This window comes from Zonotrichia albicollis, chromosome 1, assembly GCF_047830755.1.
Source record: "Zonotrichia albicollis isolate bZonAlb1 chromosome 1, bZonAlb1.hap1, whole genome shotgun sequence".
Taxonomy (NCBI): Eukaryota; Metazoa; Chordata; class Aves; order Passeriformes; family Passerellidae; genus Zonotrichia; species Zonotrichia albicollis.
Window position 1 is genome coordinate 49,813,099 of NC_133819.1, and position 18,336 is coordinate 49,831,434.

At 42.0% G+C, this 18,336-nt stretch overlaps 1 protein-coding gene across 4 annotated transcripts in view; it reads left to right on the top strand.

Moving 5' to 3' along the window:
- The first annotated feature begins 1,932 nt into the window (after positions 1–1,932).
- Positions 1,933–18,336, top strand: part of UBP1 (upstream binding protein 1) — a 36,699-nt gene continuing 20,295 nt past the window's right edge. For all 4 annotated transcript variants that reach the window (XM_074541109.1, XM_074541115.1, XM_074541112.1 and 1 more), the window contains exons 1-3: positions 1,933–2,069; positions 11,087–11,238; positions 16,243–16,319. In XM_074541109.1, the coding sequence (XP_074397210.1) occupies positions 1,957–2,069; positions 11,087–11,238; positions 16,243–16,319 (342 nt within the window). In that variant the 5' untranslated portion in view covers positions 1,933–1,956. The remainder of the gene's footprint in view (positions 2,070–11,086; positions 11,239–16,242; positions 16,320–18,336) is intronic.

Below are 18,336 nucleotides of genomic sequence, written 5' to 3' on the forward strand. Positions count from 1 at the left end.
GGTAATTTCAGTTCTTTTCACTCAAAGCTGTAACATGGTAGCTAGTGCCCACCTTAGTGGCTTGTCCATGAGCCCCTGCCTTCTTAATAAATTTCACTTTTTCTAAGCTTCTCCTTATATGCAGATGAGCTGTTCATCTCTGCCCACACAGGCAAAGAACTCTTACAGCAATTACAGCAGGAATAACACCAGTACTTTTATTTTTTTTTTTTGAGAAGATGGCAGACATTTTAACTTACAAACTTTCTTTGAAGATCATAAATCATGGTCTGCGTACCTCTCTTTATCTTTGAGGATGACATATGCACATTTTGAACAACAGCTTGTATTTTGTTCACCATTAATGAGGTTAGGGCCTGCCTTTATCTTTTGCAAAACTTGTGCAATTGTACTTAAAGCATGTTACTATAGGATCAAAATACATTTTACAGTCTTAATAGTGTTCTGCCTTAATAGTTTGTTCTCCAGACGTAACACTTTAATGAAATTAATAATAATAATGAAATCCTAAAATTATGTAAGTATTGTCTGAACTGTTAAATATGAAGAGAATTTTTTTGAGAGTAGAGGGGGCCTAATCAGTATCTATTACTATCTGAAGGGAGGGTGTCAAGAAGACAGAGCCAGGCTCTTAGTGGTGCCAAGCAATAGGATGAGAAAGGCAATGGGCAGAAACCAATGCACAGGAAGTTCCACCTAAATATGAGGAAGAACTTCTTTACTATATGGGTGACTGGAACACATTGCCCACAGAGGCTGTGGAAGTCTCCCTCACTGGGGATATCCAGGAACCATCTGGATGCAATCCTGTGCCGTGTGCTCCAGGGTGTCCATGCCTAAGCAGGGAGGTTGGATCCCATGACCGAGTGTGGTCCCTTCCAACCTGACCCTTGTGTTCCCCGAGGATCCCTTCCAACTCGGAATATTCAGTGATTTTCTGGGGTTTGGCTGTTTTCCCAGGAAGGCTCCGCGGCGTTCTCTGGAAAAAGCAACCATGCAACGCTTTGGGTTGGGCCTTAAAGCTTATCCCCGCAGCCATGGGAAGGGACACCTCGCACCGAGCCCGGCTGCTCAAGGCAGTCACGGCCCCTGAGGTCGCTGGGAGCGGTGGGAGCCCGGCCGGCAGCGGCCATTCCGGGCAGGCCCGAGCGCCACCGCCCCTTCCCGCTCCCGCCCCTGCGGCCGCCGCCGCTTCCGGGGCGCGCTCCCGCCATGCCGCGGGCCCGGGGCGGAGCGCAGGCACGGCTCGCGCCCGTCACAATGACGTCACCTGGCGTGAGGAAGTGCCTCCTCATTGGCCGGGCTTCTCCCTCACCCCTCCGCGCCTGCCCCCGATTGGCCCTGCCGGCGGGGCCCAGCCAATCGGCGGCGCCGATGGCGGCCAGGCACCGCCCCGGCAGGCGCTCGGGGGTGGAAGCCGCCGCCATGTTGTCGTGAGCAGCGGCGGCGGCGGCGCTGCGGGACGCGCCGGAGCGGCGGGCGCGGCCCCCGGGGCAGCCGTGACCTCCGGCGGCGGCGGCGGCTCCTCCCCGGCGGGCGCCCGCGGTGCTGCTGCTGCTGCCGCCGCAGCCTCCCCCCTGCGAATGATGCGGCGGGAGGCGCCGCTGGGCTGGGTCGGAGCTCGGGCGGCGGCAGAAGCGGCGGCGCTGGGCAGTGTCCGGTCGGAGGAGGAGGAGGCGGCGGCCGCCCGGTCCCCAGCGCCCCGCGGCGGCCGGGCGGGCGCAGGATGCTGAGAGCGACCCCGCGCCCTGGTCGCGCTGCGAGGAAAGGGCCCCCCCGGGGCTGAGCGCGGAGCCGCCCCCGTCCCCCCGCCCCGCACGTGCTTTTTTCCCGCTCTCCCCCCGTCTCCTCCAGCCCCCTCGCCCGCCCGGCACCGCCTCCCCGGCGGCCCCGGTGCGAGCGGCTCCGCCCCGTCCGGCTCCTCCCGCGGCGGGAGCGCGGCGGGGCCGGCGGAACATGGCGTGGGTGCTGAAGATGGATGAAGTGATCGAGTCCGGGCTGGTGCACGACTTCGACGCCAGCCTGTCGGGCATCGGGCAGGAGCTGGGAGCCGGTGCCTACAGCATGAGGTAACCCGGCCCGCTGCGCAGCGCATCCCATCCCCGCCGCCGGGCGCCGCGTCCCCGCCGGCCTCCTCGGGCCGCGCAGCCCTGCCCGTGCCGTGGGCAGGCTGAGGCTGCGCGGGAAGGAGCCGGAGTTTCTCCTCCCCTCCCTTTTTTCTTTCTTTTTTGTTTTTTATTTTTAGCTCCTTAGGCTTTTCCCGAGGCGCGGGCCCGTGCCGGAGGGGCTCCCGCCCTGCCCTGCCGTACTGGCAGGTGGCGGCTCGGGAAGGGCGGGCAGCCGCCTGCGCCGGGGTGCTGCTGCCTTTATGTGCCAAATCCCTGCCCTAAAACTGATATTTCCCTGTCTCTTCGGGGTGTAACTGGACCCTACCTTCCAAACTATGGTCGTCTTACACTCGGCAAATGTAGTTCTGTCGTGATAAACAATAGGTGTTTCCTGCCGGGTTTAAAAATGTTACATCTCGAGCAGGCAAACGTTGTCGTTAATAGAGTGGTTATCCTTTATTCAATACTTACTCTGTATTTCTGTGTAGTGATGGGGTTTTTCTATGTAGTGTGTCTTTAATGATGGGTTTTTTTTCCTTGCCGTGAAGGTCTCTGTTGGTAGCCAACTTGGCGGTTTCCTTACCTTTTGATTGTTTTCCAGGTTTTACAGAGTTAGTGTTTAAGTAGCGTTTGGGTGTACCTTCTCGAAACTAAGTTAAAACTGTACTTGTTTGAGTAAATTTTAGCTTGCTCATGGGCAGAATGTGTGGATTCCTGAGTGACGACTTAGTGTGAAAAAGAGAAACTGTTTTGGAGGCAACGACAGACATTTTAAGTCCAAGGTTTTCGACAGGGTTTGTCGGTGTTAAAGGATTTTGTCTGGAGAAGTAAAACACTTGCATTTGATAGTTTTGATGGCCTAGCCTATATAAAAGGCACGTTCTCCCTCAGGGGAAACTGGAGCTTGCAGGTGACCACAAGCTTCATCTATTATGTATGCTTTAAGGCACGACTTCCCAGGTAAAATGTTTGGAAGTGCAGTGTCTTTGCTGGAAGTTACGGAAAAGGGCTTCTGCTGGACAGAAATGAGGACACTTTGATAGTGTTTGGTATTGTGAGTTCGGTGGATTTATGGTGGGACATGTATTTATTTGATGGGAGTTTTGTTCTGTGTGGGGTTTGGATTGTGTGTTGGTTGGTTGGTTTGTTTTTTGTTGTTTTGTTTCAGGGTTTTTTTAAATTAAAAATAACGTTGAGAACTTGCCAGTTCAGAGAACGAAGTGATTCATTTCTCTTGATGAGAATATTCCTGATTTTATATTCAGCTTGTCTGGATTTTATCCCACTTCTGTTTCTGTCTTTGCCTTCAGTCGTTCATCCCATGAAGTGGTGTGCCAGTTTTTGTGGGCAGCTGTGTGGTTGTTGCCTGGATGGGTTCTAAGTGCAGACACCAATGGAAAATGCATGTGCTCATGTTCAAGAGCTGCTCCTCTCTATCTTGATCCAGTTCTTTCTAGGATCTCTTATGATTAAAAGTTCTGCATTTTGATTGATAGGTTTTTTTAATATTTTCCTGTGTATTCCTAACTTCATTTCTCATCCCAGTAATGCACCTACTTCAGTTCCTAGGAATTGTAAGAATTACTATTTTTATTGTTGTGGGATAGTTTGGTTTTTTCTGGTCATATAATCCTGTTATGGTGACTGGCTTTTTCTTACATATATCTGCCTATTAGGACATTTTGAATTACCACAGAAAGAGTTGTAGCTGTTAAAACAGCACTTCAAAAGTAATATTTTATAAGCTAAGCTATATATTAGTCTTGAATCTTGTTATGCACTTCCTCTGCAGAGTATTTTTGGAAAACATACAGAGTAGTAGTAGTACTTGTAGCTACAGTCACAGACCCTATAGTTCAAGAGGTCACCTAATTGCCATCAGTGTTTGTTGGATTCAGATTCTCAGCATAATGTAAGTAAGTTATTCTATATATTGGTTAGATTTCTACTTCAGAGAAATTATGGCCTGTCAAGTGATGTGAGAGGGGAAAACCAAAAGAAGTGGCAAAGCATGCACAGGAAGGATACTGCTCTGTCACTGTTCATTGTGTCACTGGAAGTTAATTACTTGTCACTTGCTAACAAAGCAGAAGAAAATTAAATATTGCCTAGAGGAGAGTTCTCAGTGAACTCCCCAAGGTATATGCCCCCTTGATTTTCTTAGATCTGCATGTAATCTCTTTAACTGTTGGGATTGTATATAAAGGAATTGATACTTCCTGGAGTTGATGATAAATCAGAGCCCTTAGATAGAATTTATGGCATTACTCCTGTGTTTATTCTTCCTGGAAAAGTTGCACACGTTCATTGATCATCAGTCCATTATAGGACTTTTGTTAGAAGGCAGCTAAGTGCCTCCTGAATTTCCCTTCAGATTCACAGTTTTAGTTTTAGATACTTTCTGAAATTTCTTTATCAAGTCTCAATACCCATTTTTTTCTGGTAGCACCTTCTCATGCAAAAAGAAACTACCTATAATCACAAAAATAAATTGAATTTATTGTAACAGTTGTCAGATGTGTCAACACCTGCACCAAAACCCATATAAAAACATTGTACCCTTCAGTGATACTGAGTTTTGAGTTAATTTAAGGAAGTTAATGTTTGTTTCTGTTGATAATGGCACCTATCATGTTTTCTTTTGAATCCCTCATAATATCCATTGTAACACAGAAGCAGTTGTGTATGTTTGAGGATCACTCGTGGTTGCTATGAACTGTTTAAAAATGGAGGCGGTTTAAAGTTAAGTTTCAAAGAACTGCCTGTCATCTTTCTACCAGATAACAAAAAAAATTCTATTTTTTATCAGTGATTTATTTGATTATTAAATCCATATACATTGCATTAACTGAGCATTAATAGACAGAAAAATACCTTAATGACTAAATTTTTATGTGTAATTTGTAAGCTTAGTATATGGATTTATTTAAATGTTTGCAATTCTAATGGTGTTTGTAGTGGTACAATTCAACCCTGTCATGGGGAGCTTGAAAAGTATTTCAAGAGTAGCTGTTTTGGTACAAAAGACTGTATGAAAATATATGCAGGCAATCCTCCATTTTTGGAGAACCAAGTCAGTTTGCCTGTGCTGCATCTCCCAAACACTTAATTGTCTTTGGAGAATGCAGCTGTGTGCTGCCTTGGTTGAGGAGAGGGAAAGCCTGATGCAGTCTTCAGTGTTGTCTCCTCGCTGTGCTGTGGGGTGAGGGCACTTTGTGTACCAACCTCCTGCACAGTTCAGGCTGAAGGAACTCTGAGATGGTCAGTCTGGAAATGCTGTCTGACAACTTAGAGCTCTCTTTTCAGGAGGAGAAAAAGAGAGTGTTCTCTTCTAACAGCTTTTGGGTCCCTGGCAGCCTTTTTGGCTTCTGATAAACATGATTGGGTCGTGACAGTTACTGCCTTAACTAAATAATTGCTGGGCAAAACCGAAAAAGAGTTCTCATTCAGGCCTTGGTTTTGGCTGCTGTTACATTATGACTGACAAATTGCTGTTTATGTTTCCCCTAATGTCTCCCACTCTTTTGAGACTCTATTGCTGCTTATATTGGATTTTTGATAGAGGAATCTTTGCTGATGCTATCCTGATTTTTTTTTTTTGCTTTTCTGCTTTTTCAGATGTACAAAGTATTTTCTGCAGAATACATTATAAAGCTTCTCTTTTAGTGGTCTGTTTTATTATGCATTGCACTGTGAAAAAAAAATTTCACATATAGACTCTAAAATAAAATGTCGGGTACTGATTGGAATTGGAGCTCAATTCTGTGTGCAAGCACACAAGTAAGTAAATACCTGTGAGGAAATAGGCATTTGAAGGAAAAGTGTGTCCATAAATCTAAGCTTCCTTGTTCTGTTACCACAGATAAAACATGTTGAAAGATAAACCTCATGTTCTAGATCGTTGACATTGGCCTGGGTTTGAGGTTTTTTGTTGTTGTTTTCTTCCAAGCTGAGTGTGTGAATACATTACAAAAAGTCAGGGGGCAGTTTAATTTTTAAGGAAAAGACTTCAAAGTGCAGAACTGCCTTCTGTGTTCCTCTGTCACCTCTGATGTTGGGTGTACATAGCAGATTGAGGGCAGGGCAGCAGGTCTGCCTTGGTGTGCCCTTCTCCATGTAGGAGCCATCTGTACTGGAGCCTGCTGCAAGTGAGAGCAGCTGCCTGACCTCCCTGTGTTAGAGGAGTGCATTTGTCATGGTGAACATTCTTACTTCTTTTCCTTGGTAGGAAGGACGCATGTGATGTTGTTGGCATTCTCTTCTTTCTTTGATTGGTGGTTTCTTGTATTTTGTGCCAGACTGCCCTTAAATTGAAGCCGTTCTCCATCTGAGTTTCTGTGGGATGGTGTGTGGGATTCCCAGGAACAGCATGACATTTGCACCTGCTTCTCCTGTGTAGGATTTCTCGGACACCTGTTGCAGAGAAGCTTTTCTCCCAGAAATTAATTCCAAGGGTCCTTCCCCCCCATCAAATTTGCTTTTTAGGAAGTACCAGGTCTCCCATTGCTTTACATTTTCCTGTGGCTTGCTCATACCTCTGAACAGTTCAGAGCTTGGCCTTGAGATCATAAGTCTTAATTCAAAGACTGCTTGAGAAAAATTTTTCCTAAAGGTATTTGTCCTCATAAAAAGCATGCTTTAAAGTTTCAAAAGACCTGTTCAAAAGGCCTTGGGATTCTTTAGTACTCACACCCAAAAATATACATACAATCCAGAAGATAGATAAGGCAGATGATTGATGGAACATCAGTTTGAATTTTGTTGACAGAGTAGTTCCTGTTCTTGTAAGGACAGGAAGTTCTTCATTTATTTTTTGACTCGATTATTATTATTAGGGAGGGGTTTTTTTGTATGTGTGTGTTAGGCTTTTTTTAAATTGCTTTGGACAATATGTGGAAAAAAGGTTTTAAATTTTTAAGGAAGGTGATTTTGAAGGTTTACAGACACATTTCACAAGCATGGGGGGATAAATTACATTTTTCTTGGTCTTTCTGTGCTATATTCATCTAGGGTACATGACATAATACAACTTCTCACATGTGCTGGATCCCACTGGATGCTTCAGTTCAAGTGGTAACATTCACCTTACTTCCTCTTCTAAGCCTTCCTGCTTTTGTGTGATGATGTTTCATGTATGCACCTCTGTAGCACAAGTAGTGTTCAGCATAACTTGTGTTGGAGGGTAGGTTTGCTGCCTGCATTTGAGGTGTAATGAAGACTCTTTCTGTTGGGTTGTTCTCTGGATAAATTTTCCTCCTCCCTATAGGTGCCTTTCATTTGAATGCTTTAGATAACACATGCTGAGGAACTGAGATAAGACTTTTCTTACTAGAGCTAATAGTTTCAAAAACTTGGTCTCGGAGTTCCTTCCATCAGGAGAGTAAATCCTGCTAGATGGACTTTCTCAAATGATATCAGAAAATATAACAAAAGATGCTACTTGTCCTTCCAAAGGTTACTACTCACCCATACATCAGCTTGCTTGTAGTTCTAGAGCTCACTTAAATGAAACAAGTGAAGTAAATGAGTCTTTATTTCACAAGATCAAAAATTAATAATGGGGAAAAAAAGGAACAGAATCAGTCTTTTCAAGCTCTCTGTTCTCCTGTAGTGTGAAATAATTTCAGCAGTAGCTATTTTGGAGCACTTGGATTTTCCTTCATGTGGGCTGCTCTGTCAGTGGGCACTTCAGTTTAGGTAAGAACTTTAAGTTTAGGTTCTTTGCTGTATGAAATAACTTTAACAAAGCTGGCACTACAAGTCCCTGTCTCTCATCTCTACTGGCCTAACAAAACCAAGATTTCAGCAGGTGAGTAAGAAAATGACTGAAGGATGCCTACCTAAGTGTATGTAGGCATGGAGGCTGCCAGGGCTTGACTGTGGGCAGATGATTTGTTCTGCTGGGACATTGGCTCATAAATGCAGAAATTGTAGTGGGGGTCTGAAAGGAAAAAGGCTGGAGCTGACAAGGTTGATCTGTTCTCTGTATTGTGTTTGTTTGTTTGTGGGATTTCTTTATGGGTTTGGTTTTTGTCGTTGTTGGGTGTTAAAATAGAATCAGTCTAAGATTAGAGGTGGTAAAAAGACTGATTTAGCATCTCCATAGTTTCTGGTAATGTGATTGATGCAATAGCATATATTAGATGCAGTTTTTCATCTTTAGCTTCAGTAAAGAGCACTATTAAAAATATTAAGTTCCTGTTTCCTATTCTGTTTCCCATTGTAAGCAGTCCTTGCATCTTTTCTTCACCCGTGCTGCAATGAATTTTTATTTGTAGAAGATGTTTGTTGCTGTGAAATTTAGCTAGTCCCTGATCCTTAAACTGATCCTTCAGGTCTTAATTTGAAATACCTTATTGACTGTTTTAATTGCAGCTTTAATCTCTTTTTAGATGGGGAAAGAGTGTATGTTGAAATGCAAAAAACACCAATATGTCATTGTTCGCAAGTGAATGAATCAAAATATTATTTAAATGGTATTTATTTAAAGATGGTCTAGGAAGGAGTTTACATTGCATTGGCTTGTCTTTTCCTTTGGAATGTATTAGTACTCAGAAGTGTTTTTCAGGAAAAAATTGTCTTGTGCTGTCTTATGGAGTATTTTTTAGAATGGAGGCATTTAAGAATGAACAGTGTGCTCTCTTTACAGCTAAATTGTAGGGTTGTAGAGCTGGATGTCTTTATTTTTCCTTCTTCTGCAGTGGCAGTTAGTCATTATGCTTTGGAAGTATTAGCAAAAGCTGGTTTAAAGCTGCCTAAATTGGTGTATTTGTAGGCTTCCAATGCAAAGTCTCTTAGCTAATTCATTAACCCCACATCACACTTTCTTAAGCCAGACCAGCTACATTATAAACTTCAAATTGTGAGTGGAAAATGAAGGCTTTAAAGATATTTTTCACAAATACACAAAAGACTTCTCTTTAATCGTGTGTTATGTGAAGGCAAGTGCTGCAGAACTTAGTCAGGAATTACAGGTAATTTATTTGATGAGATACTTCTCATGCCCTGGTTGTTGCACTTTGACTCGTGTGTGTATTTTAAACATTGCCCTTGTTTCCATGTTGTTGCCATTTGAAAGTTCCTCCTCATAATGGCGCTTGTGTTTTGGGTGCTGAAGTGTGTGGTGAGCGTGGGTTCCTGGTGCAGCAGCCCTGTCCTGAGAGCACACTCTCTTCCCTCTGCTTATCACTGTCACAGCGCTCCCTCTTGTGTTGGGCTGCTCCTGCTGCCCTCCTGATGACATCAGGGATTGAAGCAGCTCCTTCCTTCGCTTTCTTCTGAGTCATCCTCAAGGAGCACTCACCCATCAGTGGATTTTGCTGCCCTACTCACGGATCCTTGTCTGTGTATGAGAAAACTCTGTTAAGGATGTCCACTCTCTGAAGTGGTTATTTCACATCTTCATTTGTAGCTTAATTCTTCTCTGGGCTACAGATTGACGAGGTGGCATCAGAAGTAGCTAGGACATGGTTCAGTTTTTTGGGCAGTGTACTGCCTTGTCCTGCTCTCATGTAGCATCTCCGGTGGTTTCTTCCTAGTGAAAGGGAATCTGTATGGGTGTCTTTTTTTGGTCTCTTTTTGAGGATTCACAGTACAGTCTCTCCAAGGCATAGACAAACTTCTTAGACTTTTTCACCCTTCATAAATATTTTCTTGTCAGTATAATGTCTTCCAAGTACCCCGGGGAGTAACAGCCCAAGTGGAATGTGGCACTTGCCCAGAAAAAAAGTTGGGGTGCCCCTGCACTCTGCATATCTAAGACTTAAGCAGACCAAGTCTTACATTCTAAGCCTATGTGACATGAAAATATTAGCTGTGATTTCTTTTTTTGAATTTATTATGATTTACTTTCTTGATTCTTCAGATATGAGCTGGAATTCAAGAGTAATTAATAGACTTTTAATAAAGCAGACTTGCAGAAATGAGTAACAGTTAAAAAACAGTTTTACTTCAAAAATTTTAGTGTACAACTAACAAATAGTTGTGCAATACAGGCATTCATAACTGTTTTACAAAATATATCAAATCCATGTTTGAGATCAATGCAAGAGATAGAAACAAGATACATGTTGGTTAAAAACTAAATTAACAGGTGAGGTGGTGTGAGATCTTGATTCACATTTGAAACATTTTAAAGGAAAGTTGCATGGATATGCAGATGATGTCATCATGAACAAAAATTCAGTACAAGAAAAGCTCCTAAAAATCTAATTTATGCATGATTTCTGTATACAAGGAAGATTATTACTAATACAGATTATTAATTTCTGTAGAAAGCAGAAGATGTGTTTGCTGGTTGTGGTGAAGCTGTCTCTCTTACCACAGCTTGTGGGCAACATGGATTGCTCTTTATTCTCTAGAAACATAGCATTTCCAAAGTTTTTCTGGTGCTTATGCATCATAGATAAGTGAAGTGAATCCTGGCATAAACTTTTCATAGCTTATGTTTTGTGAGTCTGCTGCTTAATCATTTTTGAGCTAATCAGTGTGCCAAAGCCTAAGAAAAGCTTGAGAATGCCAACAGAATTAACAGCTTAGGCATAATGGTACTAAATGAGGAGAGAGATGCTTTCACAGTGTAGGTAACTCACTTTGGGAAATACGTTATTCCAAAGAAGAAAATGAAAGCCTTGCTTTCATTTCCGTGTTTATTAGGCAAGCTTGGCTGTGTTGACAGGTGAAAAGCTGAAGAAAGAACAGAATTTTTAAAGTGGAGACAGGAAGCAAAGATTAGATTTTCAAAGGATCAACACAACTGTTTGTCTTCTTAAGTCCCATGGTATTGTTTATGTATCCTAGCCTAAAGTTCTGGTGGAAAATCTTTTTGATCCTGCTCATATAGATTTTACTAATAAAACGACTAACAAAATTCTATATGTATTTCATTGTGGAGTTTAAGTCACAAATAACTTTTTTCTTTAACTTCAATCAAAACAGGGCCAACAGTCTCAAAGTTGTCTGGTTTTTTTTCTTTTCAGCGATGTTTTGGCGCTGCCTATTTTCAAACAGGAAGATTCCAGCCTTCCACAAGAAAATGAGACCAAACATCCACCTTTCCAGTATGTTATGTGTGCTGCAACATCTCCAGCAGTCAAATTATATGATGAAACTCTCACATATTTGAATCAAGGTTGGTATATGTGTGAATACAGCTTGTGGTGCAAACCTGATACTGGAGTGGTATTGCATGTTTTGATATATGTGTCTATATCCAAAATGAATGCATGTCAGAAATGAGGTTGTGGACATTGAGGTTGTAAAGATGCCTTGCCAGTGGTCTTTTTGCCCAATTTTGGGCTCACAGCCATAGTATGGTGTTACTTTCCCTTTGGATTCTGGTAGGAGTGGGGTCTTTCTTCCTTTGCTGGTTTGGTTTTGGTTTTTTCTTCTGTTGTGTGTTGCCCCTCTTCATCCCCCAATAAAAGCAAGCCAACAGACCTTTTAGGAGACAAATTTCAGGCAGTAATAGCTGAAAATTCGTGACTAATTTGGCATTTCTGTTTAAATTTGATTGATAAGAACAAGTTAATTGGATATATGCATGAGGTACAGACAGCCCTCAAAAATGATAATAAATGTTAAAATGTCAGTCCCTGAGGTGGTGCACAGAAGGAACCACTGTAATTGCTCTCAAATGAGCTAGACATGTCTGTCCAGAACTGTATTATGTTTAAACACAATCACAAGTGCAGTTACCTTTGGAGTTTGTATACATTTACCAGAAATTAACTAGATAAATACTTCATGTGAATCAGGCTGGGCTTTTTTTTCCTTTTTCCCTGGGTTTTAATTTGCATGAAAATTGATTTTTTTTTCTTAGAGAGACCACTGACTGCTGGGTAGAATAATCTGAATGTAGTCATTGCTATATGATAAAACCTTCCTCTGAGAAGATTTACATTGAGAATTACATTGGTGTCCTAAGTTTAGCCAGTTAGTATTCTGAACTTAAAATCATTTATCATTTGTTTTGAATCATATCAGTGGCTGCATACATCATATCAATGGCTGCACCTCTTCTTCCCCCTCCTCTGGCTCTAAAGCCCTAGGATCTCCAATCCTTTATCTAGTTCAGCTTTCTTTGTCTCATGGATTTTGACTTTAAATCTCAGTAGACTGTGATGGAATATTTACTGTGATTAGATGTTCAGCTGAGGCTGACTCTAGAAGTTCAGATCTTGGAGCAATGATGGTTGGTTGTTCAGGGGTTTGCAGAGTTCTTACTGTGAAATCTGTTAAATGGGTCCATTGGAAATATACTGGGCTTGTGGGACCGTGTTTTGGGTTGGCTGCTGTTTTCCTGGATGTATATGGAACAGCAGAAGTGGTATGGAAGAGAATTGCTTTTAAAAGGGAAGCATTCTTTGGGTTGGTTTACACAGTGCAGCAAAGCTTGGAGTTCTGTGAATGCAAAGAAGTGCTTGGGAGAGATGGGATCCAGCTTGGAAAGGGCAGTGGAGGTGTCTTAGCCAGCTTGTGGCTGACCTGGTAAAGAGGTCTTTGAAGTGGGAACAGTGAGGGAGGGAGGGACTGACAGCAGCACTGGGAGGGAGTGATGGCCATGGCTGGTAAGCAGAGAGCATGAAAGGGAGCACAGCATCAACAAAAGGAGGCTTAAACAGGGTCATCTCCAGCATTTGGATATGAGCAAGTGAGTGCCTGTAGAGCATGATTCCAAGGAAACAGCGAAGCCCTGTGTGGTAAGTCAGCATGGTGAGGTGCCTCTGAAGTGCACACACAGCAGTAGTGCAAGCAGCATGGGAAGTAAGCACGAGGATTTAAGACATCTGAGTGATTTGGGATCACTGTGACATGGTGGGATGACTTGCAGAGTGCCACATTACAGTCTGGGGAGATTAGCTCTTAAGGAAAGGCAGAGCAAGAGGATAAGGGAGGGGACGTTAAGCATTATGTGGGAGAACAGCTGGAATGTCTGGGGTTCTGCCTAGGGATAGGTGATGTTCCAATTGAGAGTTTATGGGTAAGGATTATAGATGGATATTATGGATTATGTCATATGGATGACATTATAGTGGCTGTAGGCCACCTGACCAGGATGAACAAGTAGATGAGATGTTTTTTGAATAGCTGGAAGTAGCCTCACATTCACAGGCCATGGTCCTTGTAGGAGAACCTCAAGGAATGTGGAGTCTCGTGCAGGGACAGCACAGCAGGGTATGAGTGGAAAGTGCTGATTGACAGCTTCCTGATCCAAGTGGTAGAGGATGGCTCTGCTGTACCTCATGAAACAGGGAAAGGCTCATTGGGGTTGTGAGTATCAAGGTCAGTCAGGCTTGTTTGCCAGGATGGTGGACTTTATGATCCTGAGAGGAAGAAGCAAGGCAGAAGACCAAGATCACATATTTGAACTTCAGGAGACTAGAGTTCCATGAGATAAAGCTCCAGAGGGAAGAGGGGCCCAAGATAGTTGGTTAACATTCAAGGATTAGCTCCTTCTAACTCAAGTGCAGCAAATCCCAGTGAACAGTAAGTCAGGCAAAAGTGGCAGGAGGCTTGCATGGGTAAGCAAGGCAACTCAAATACAAAAGACAGGCATACAAAACATGGAAGCAGGGACAGGTAACCTGAGAGGAGTACAGAGATCCTGTCCATGCCTGCAGGGGTGCAATCAGAAAGGCCAAAGCTCAGCTGGAACTGGATCTGGTGAGGAATGTCAAAGCAAGGTGGTCTTGTGTAAGTACATAAATAGCAAGAGGAAGACAGCTGAAGTGGGCCCCCTGGTGAGCAGGACATTGGCCATGGTGACATGGGCCACTGAAAAGGCTGAAGTACTGAATGCCTTCTTGGCCTCAGTCTTTTGTGGTATCACTGGTCTTTAGGAATCCCAGGCCTTAGAGATGAGGGGGAAGTCTGAAGCAAGGAATATGTACCCTTGGTGAAAGAAGAACATCAGGAAATACTTAAGCAAACTGAACAGACATAAATCCACCAGTCCTGATGGGAAGCACCCACAAGTGCTGAGGGCAGTGGCCTGTGTCACTGAGGCCACCATTAATAGTCTTTGAATGATCTTGGTGACTAGGAGAGGTGCTAGAGACTACATCAAAGCTAATGTTGCTCTGATCTTCAGAAAGGAGGACCCAGTGAGCTACAGGCTTCCTGGGAAGGTGAAGGAGCAGTGTTTCCTGGCAACCATTTCCTGGTACATAAAGTTCAAGATCATCAGGAGGAGTCAGCACAGATTTCCCAAGGGGGTATCATGCTTGACCAGCTTGATAAACATCTGTGATGAACTGGGTGGCTTGGTAGACAAGGAGAGGGTAGTAGATATTGTTTACAAGTGATTTCCTTCAGTAAGGCTTTTGCTGGTTTCTCCCATGAGATCTTTACCAAGAAGCTTACGAGGTATGGACTCAATGAGCAGCTTTGAGACACTCACAACTAGCCAGGCTTAGTGCTGGGCACTTGACTGTAGGTGGCCTTGCCTTGAGCAGGGGAATTGCCAAAGATGACCTCCAGAAGTCCCTTCCAAAACTGAACATTGTGGGATTTTTATGAATGAAGCTGCCAGAGGTTCAGTGTGAATTTAGTTCATGCTGGATTCACTTACTGTCCATAGCTGTGTCACCTTGCTCCTCTGTCTGTTCTCCAGGAAAGGACAGAGAAAGTAAGTGTATGTAGGTCTTATGTAGAGATGACAAAAGTGAGTGCTGTGGTGCTTTTTACACTTTCAGAGCAGCTACGTGTCCAAAATTGAATGTATCTATTCCCCTGTCTTGAAAATTTCCAGAGCTGTTTTTACATTTTCAAGTCTTGTATTCTTTGATTTTTACCTTCGTCAAATCTACTGTCTACTTTGTACCTATGAAAGGCTAACCATACTTATTGAAGAAATAATCAAAATTTTTTTCTTCACCCGCTTCCCTACCCCTGCAAAAATGTTGAGAGAGGACAGAGAAATATTTGAGAAAGTTTATTAATATTGCCAGGTCCAAGAAATGCTGACTTTAAATATAGTTGAACTTACATGTGATAGTTGTGTGAGTAGAAGAACACTGGTAATTGAACAAATCACACTAACAGGAAAAGTTTCCTCCTGTTGAATACAGGAGGAGGAATTATATATTATTTTCTCAACTGTACCAGGTGAACATCTGTTTCATATGAATTTATGTCATCAATGACTGCATCAATGTTCACATGCTACTTGGGTAAGGAAAGCCTGTACATGTGTAGAGTATATACATAAATATGCTTATTGTGTTTGAGCAAAAAAAAAAACCTGAAATGGTCCATAGTTGGAAGTAACATCAGTCTATGAAAAGTGAAAGGAGATGAAGAAGTTATTTGCTCATTCACAAGGTTATTGCCTTGTAGGACATGTCAGAATGTCTTAAATGTGTAATACATTGGGCCATAAAGGTAGCCTGAAGGGCAGTGGAGGTGGTGATTTTCCTGCATTTCATTTTGGTGTTGAAATTTATTTGGTCCCATGTTCTAGTTAGGGAAACATGATTTTGCAAATGAGTATGTGCTGCTCACTCTGGAAAGAAAAAAATCCTTGTAATTAAATAAATTGCTAGAAGCTTTGTTTTTGAAACACAACAGTTTATCATATTCACTGGAAAGATAGGTTTGCTTATACTGTTGATATAAATGGTAACTGTCTCTTTTAAAGGTCTATTTCTGAAATCATACAGAGCATAAAATCATACAAAGGCAACAGGTAAATGGACAAAATTAAACATGGGAGAGTAGTACCTATGTTTTGGAGAAAGTATGGAAACTCTGCAATAGTTTATTTTGGAAGACCAGTTAATGGTTCTTAGTATGTTGCCATTTGGCATTTTTAAAAAAGAAGGAATTCAGCCTTGAAATGTTTTGTTTTCAGAAAAAAAAAAAAAGAGAAGCAAGTAGTTACACTTGATACAAAATTAAATAATTAAACTTTGAAAATATCTGTGGTTTTAAGGGGACCAAAAAGTGTCACTTTGTTTTGTTAATTTGCATGGTGTGAAGTGCATGTTGCTATCTGGATCTCTCAAACTCAAGTTTCAGGTACTGGTATCCTCGTGTACTGTGAACCAAAAGCTAATCTAATCTAAATGCATTAAACACAAAATAACCTTGCGCTCTTGCTCTTTTACCCATGCCATTTTTTTTCTCTTTAAAGGTCAGTCCTATGAGATCCGGATGCTAGATAATCGGAAAGCTGGAGACATACCAGAGATCAATGGAAAACTGGTGAAGGTGAATTTAAGTTCACTAGATAGTGTTACTAACAAACCAAAGACTGTATGTTCTGTGGAATTATTTTTTCCTGCTATCACTAGGTATTGGTCAGAATACGTGGTGATATATTGGACCAGTGATGTCTAAAATAAAAACATGGATATAAGTACCCAATGCACGCTTGTGTGCGCTGCAGACCTAAGTATTTATGCAAAGCTAAAGATAGTTGTCTGTAGATTTTGTATCCAGTGTCTTCTGAGCCATCACATTGTCCACTTCAAGTGATCAGGAGAGGTGAGAGAAAGGTAGAGGATCATTTAGATAAAAGTGGAGGTATTGTGATCGTGTTTCTTAAGTGTTACAGAAAGCACATGGAGCCAGCCTGTGGGTTTTGCAGCAGTGGGCTATTGGCGATATATGCATGGGAGAATGGATCTCTAATTTTGCTGCTTGTTGAGCAGTTTGTTCCACAGCTGAGCCCCTCTCCTCAGTTCCAGATTTGTCTCCTTGTGCTTCAATGTTAGTAGAAGGTACTGTTGATCTGAGCTATTTTATGAAATATGAAAATGAGGCAAACTGAAAAATTAACCTCTTTGGAGCACAGATGATTAAAAGAGCTGATGGAGGGGTTTGAATTTTTCTTCTAAGTACCTGACGATTTTTGATGTTATTGAATTCTCAAAAAAAATTTATTTGGGTATTAGGAAAGAAGGGAAAAAATTCAATTAAAGCCACTTTGAAAGTGGTGCTGATAAGTGCACCAGAACGGTGTGCCTGTGGGAGGCTAAATCTTTACCTGCCAGCTTTGGGCTGTGTAATTTGTGAACTTTGGCTTGCTTGTATAGTCCTAGGCCTTGTTTTTATTATCTTTGGGATGCTTGTTTAGAGATCATTTCAGGAGGAGTTAAGCATGAGCATAAAAGTGGGATTGAGAGTTCTGTGATTAAACTTTTTACATTCTGGCATGGTGACTTGCTGTAATAAGAACTGTTTTGCCCCCTTAGCTGCTATTTCGTTGTAGCCTTGGGTGTCTCTCTTCTGTAATTTTCTAGCTTTGTGTGTGGGTGATGAGTCATTTGGTTGGTACAATAGGGCAAAGCAGTGTAAAAGTTTAGAAAAGTCAGTTTTACTATAGCAAGGTATTGTAATGCTGCATCAATGAATTTTCCATTTTGGACAATTAAATATTGGAATCTTAGTATTTTACCAAAGAAATAATTTCATGGAGGTGAAGGTGGCTGCAGATATTTCCAAGTTCCAAATGTGCTGGTTTGCAGTTCAGAAGGAAGGGTTCCTTTGTGTGTGTGTACATTTGCTTTCCATTATCTTTGAAATAAACACAGGGAGGTACAATTCATCTTGAAGAGGTGCTCCATTTAAAAGTTCTTGGGGTTTGTGGACACTTTAAGCTGCTGTTAATACAAGGAAGACTGTAGAATAATGGAAAAAATATGCAAATCTGTCTACATTCAGTTTGTTGGGTAACAGTCAATGTATACAGTATTTTTCCAGCCTCTTTGTAACAAATTGCTTTATCTGTGCATTCATTTAGCAGTACCAAAACTGCCCACAAAAACAGGTATTGTTAGAGAATTGCTTCTACCTCAATAAAATTAATCATGTTGTAGTAGTTCTGGATGAATATTTCATCTAGAGTAGTTGAGAAAGTTTGGAACTTTTTAGTTCTACTAAGTAAAATCATAGATTTTTTGTAAATATCTTACAAGTGCTAGTAAGGGAATTTTCCATTTGATTTCTTAAAATGTCCTGTACAAGTTCACAGAATTCTCAGTGAAAGAATGATCGAGTAATATTCACCACTTTTCTTAATAAATGAAATATTTGGTGTTTGCTTTCTAAAATAATTTGGTGTTGCCTACAGTGATGATGCTGTGCTGCCAGTGTTGTGCAGTTCGCTGCATGTAATTCATAGTGACCTTTTGAGTATCCTATCAGATGTAATTCTCCCTTTCATTTTTACCACATCTTCAAGTATCTCCTGCTGCTCAGTTCTATTTCTGTCTTCTGGAATATT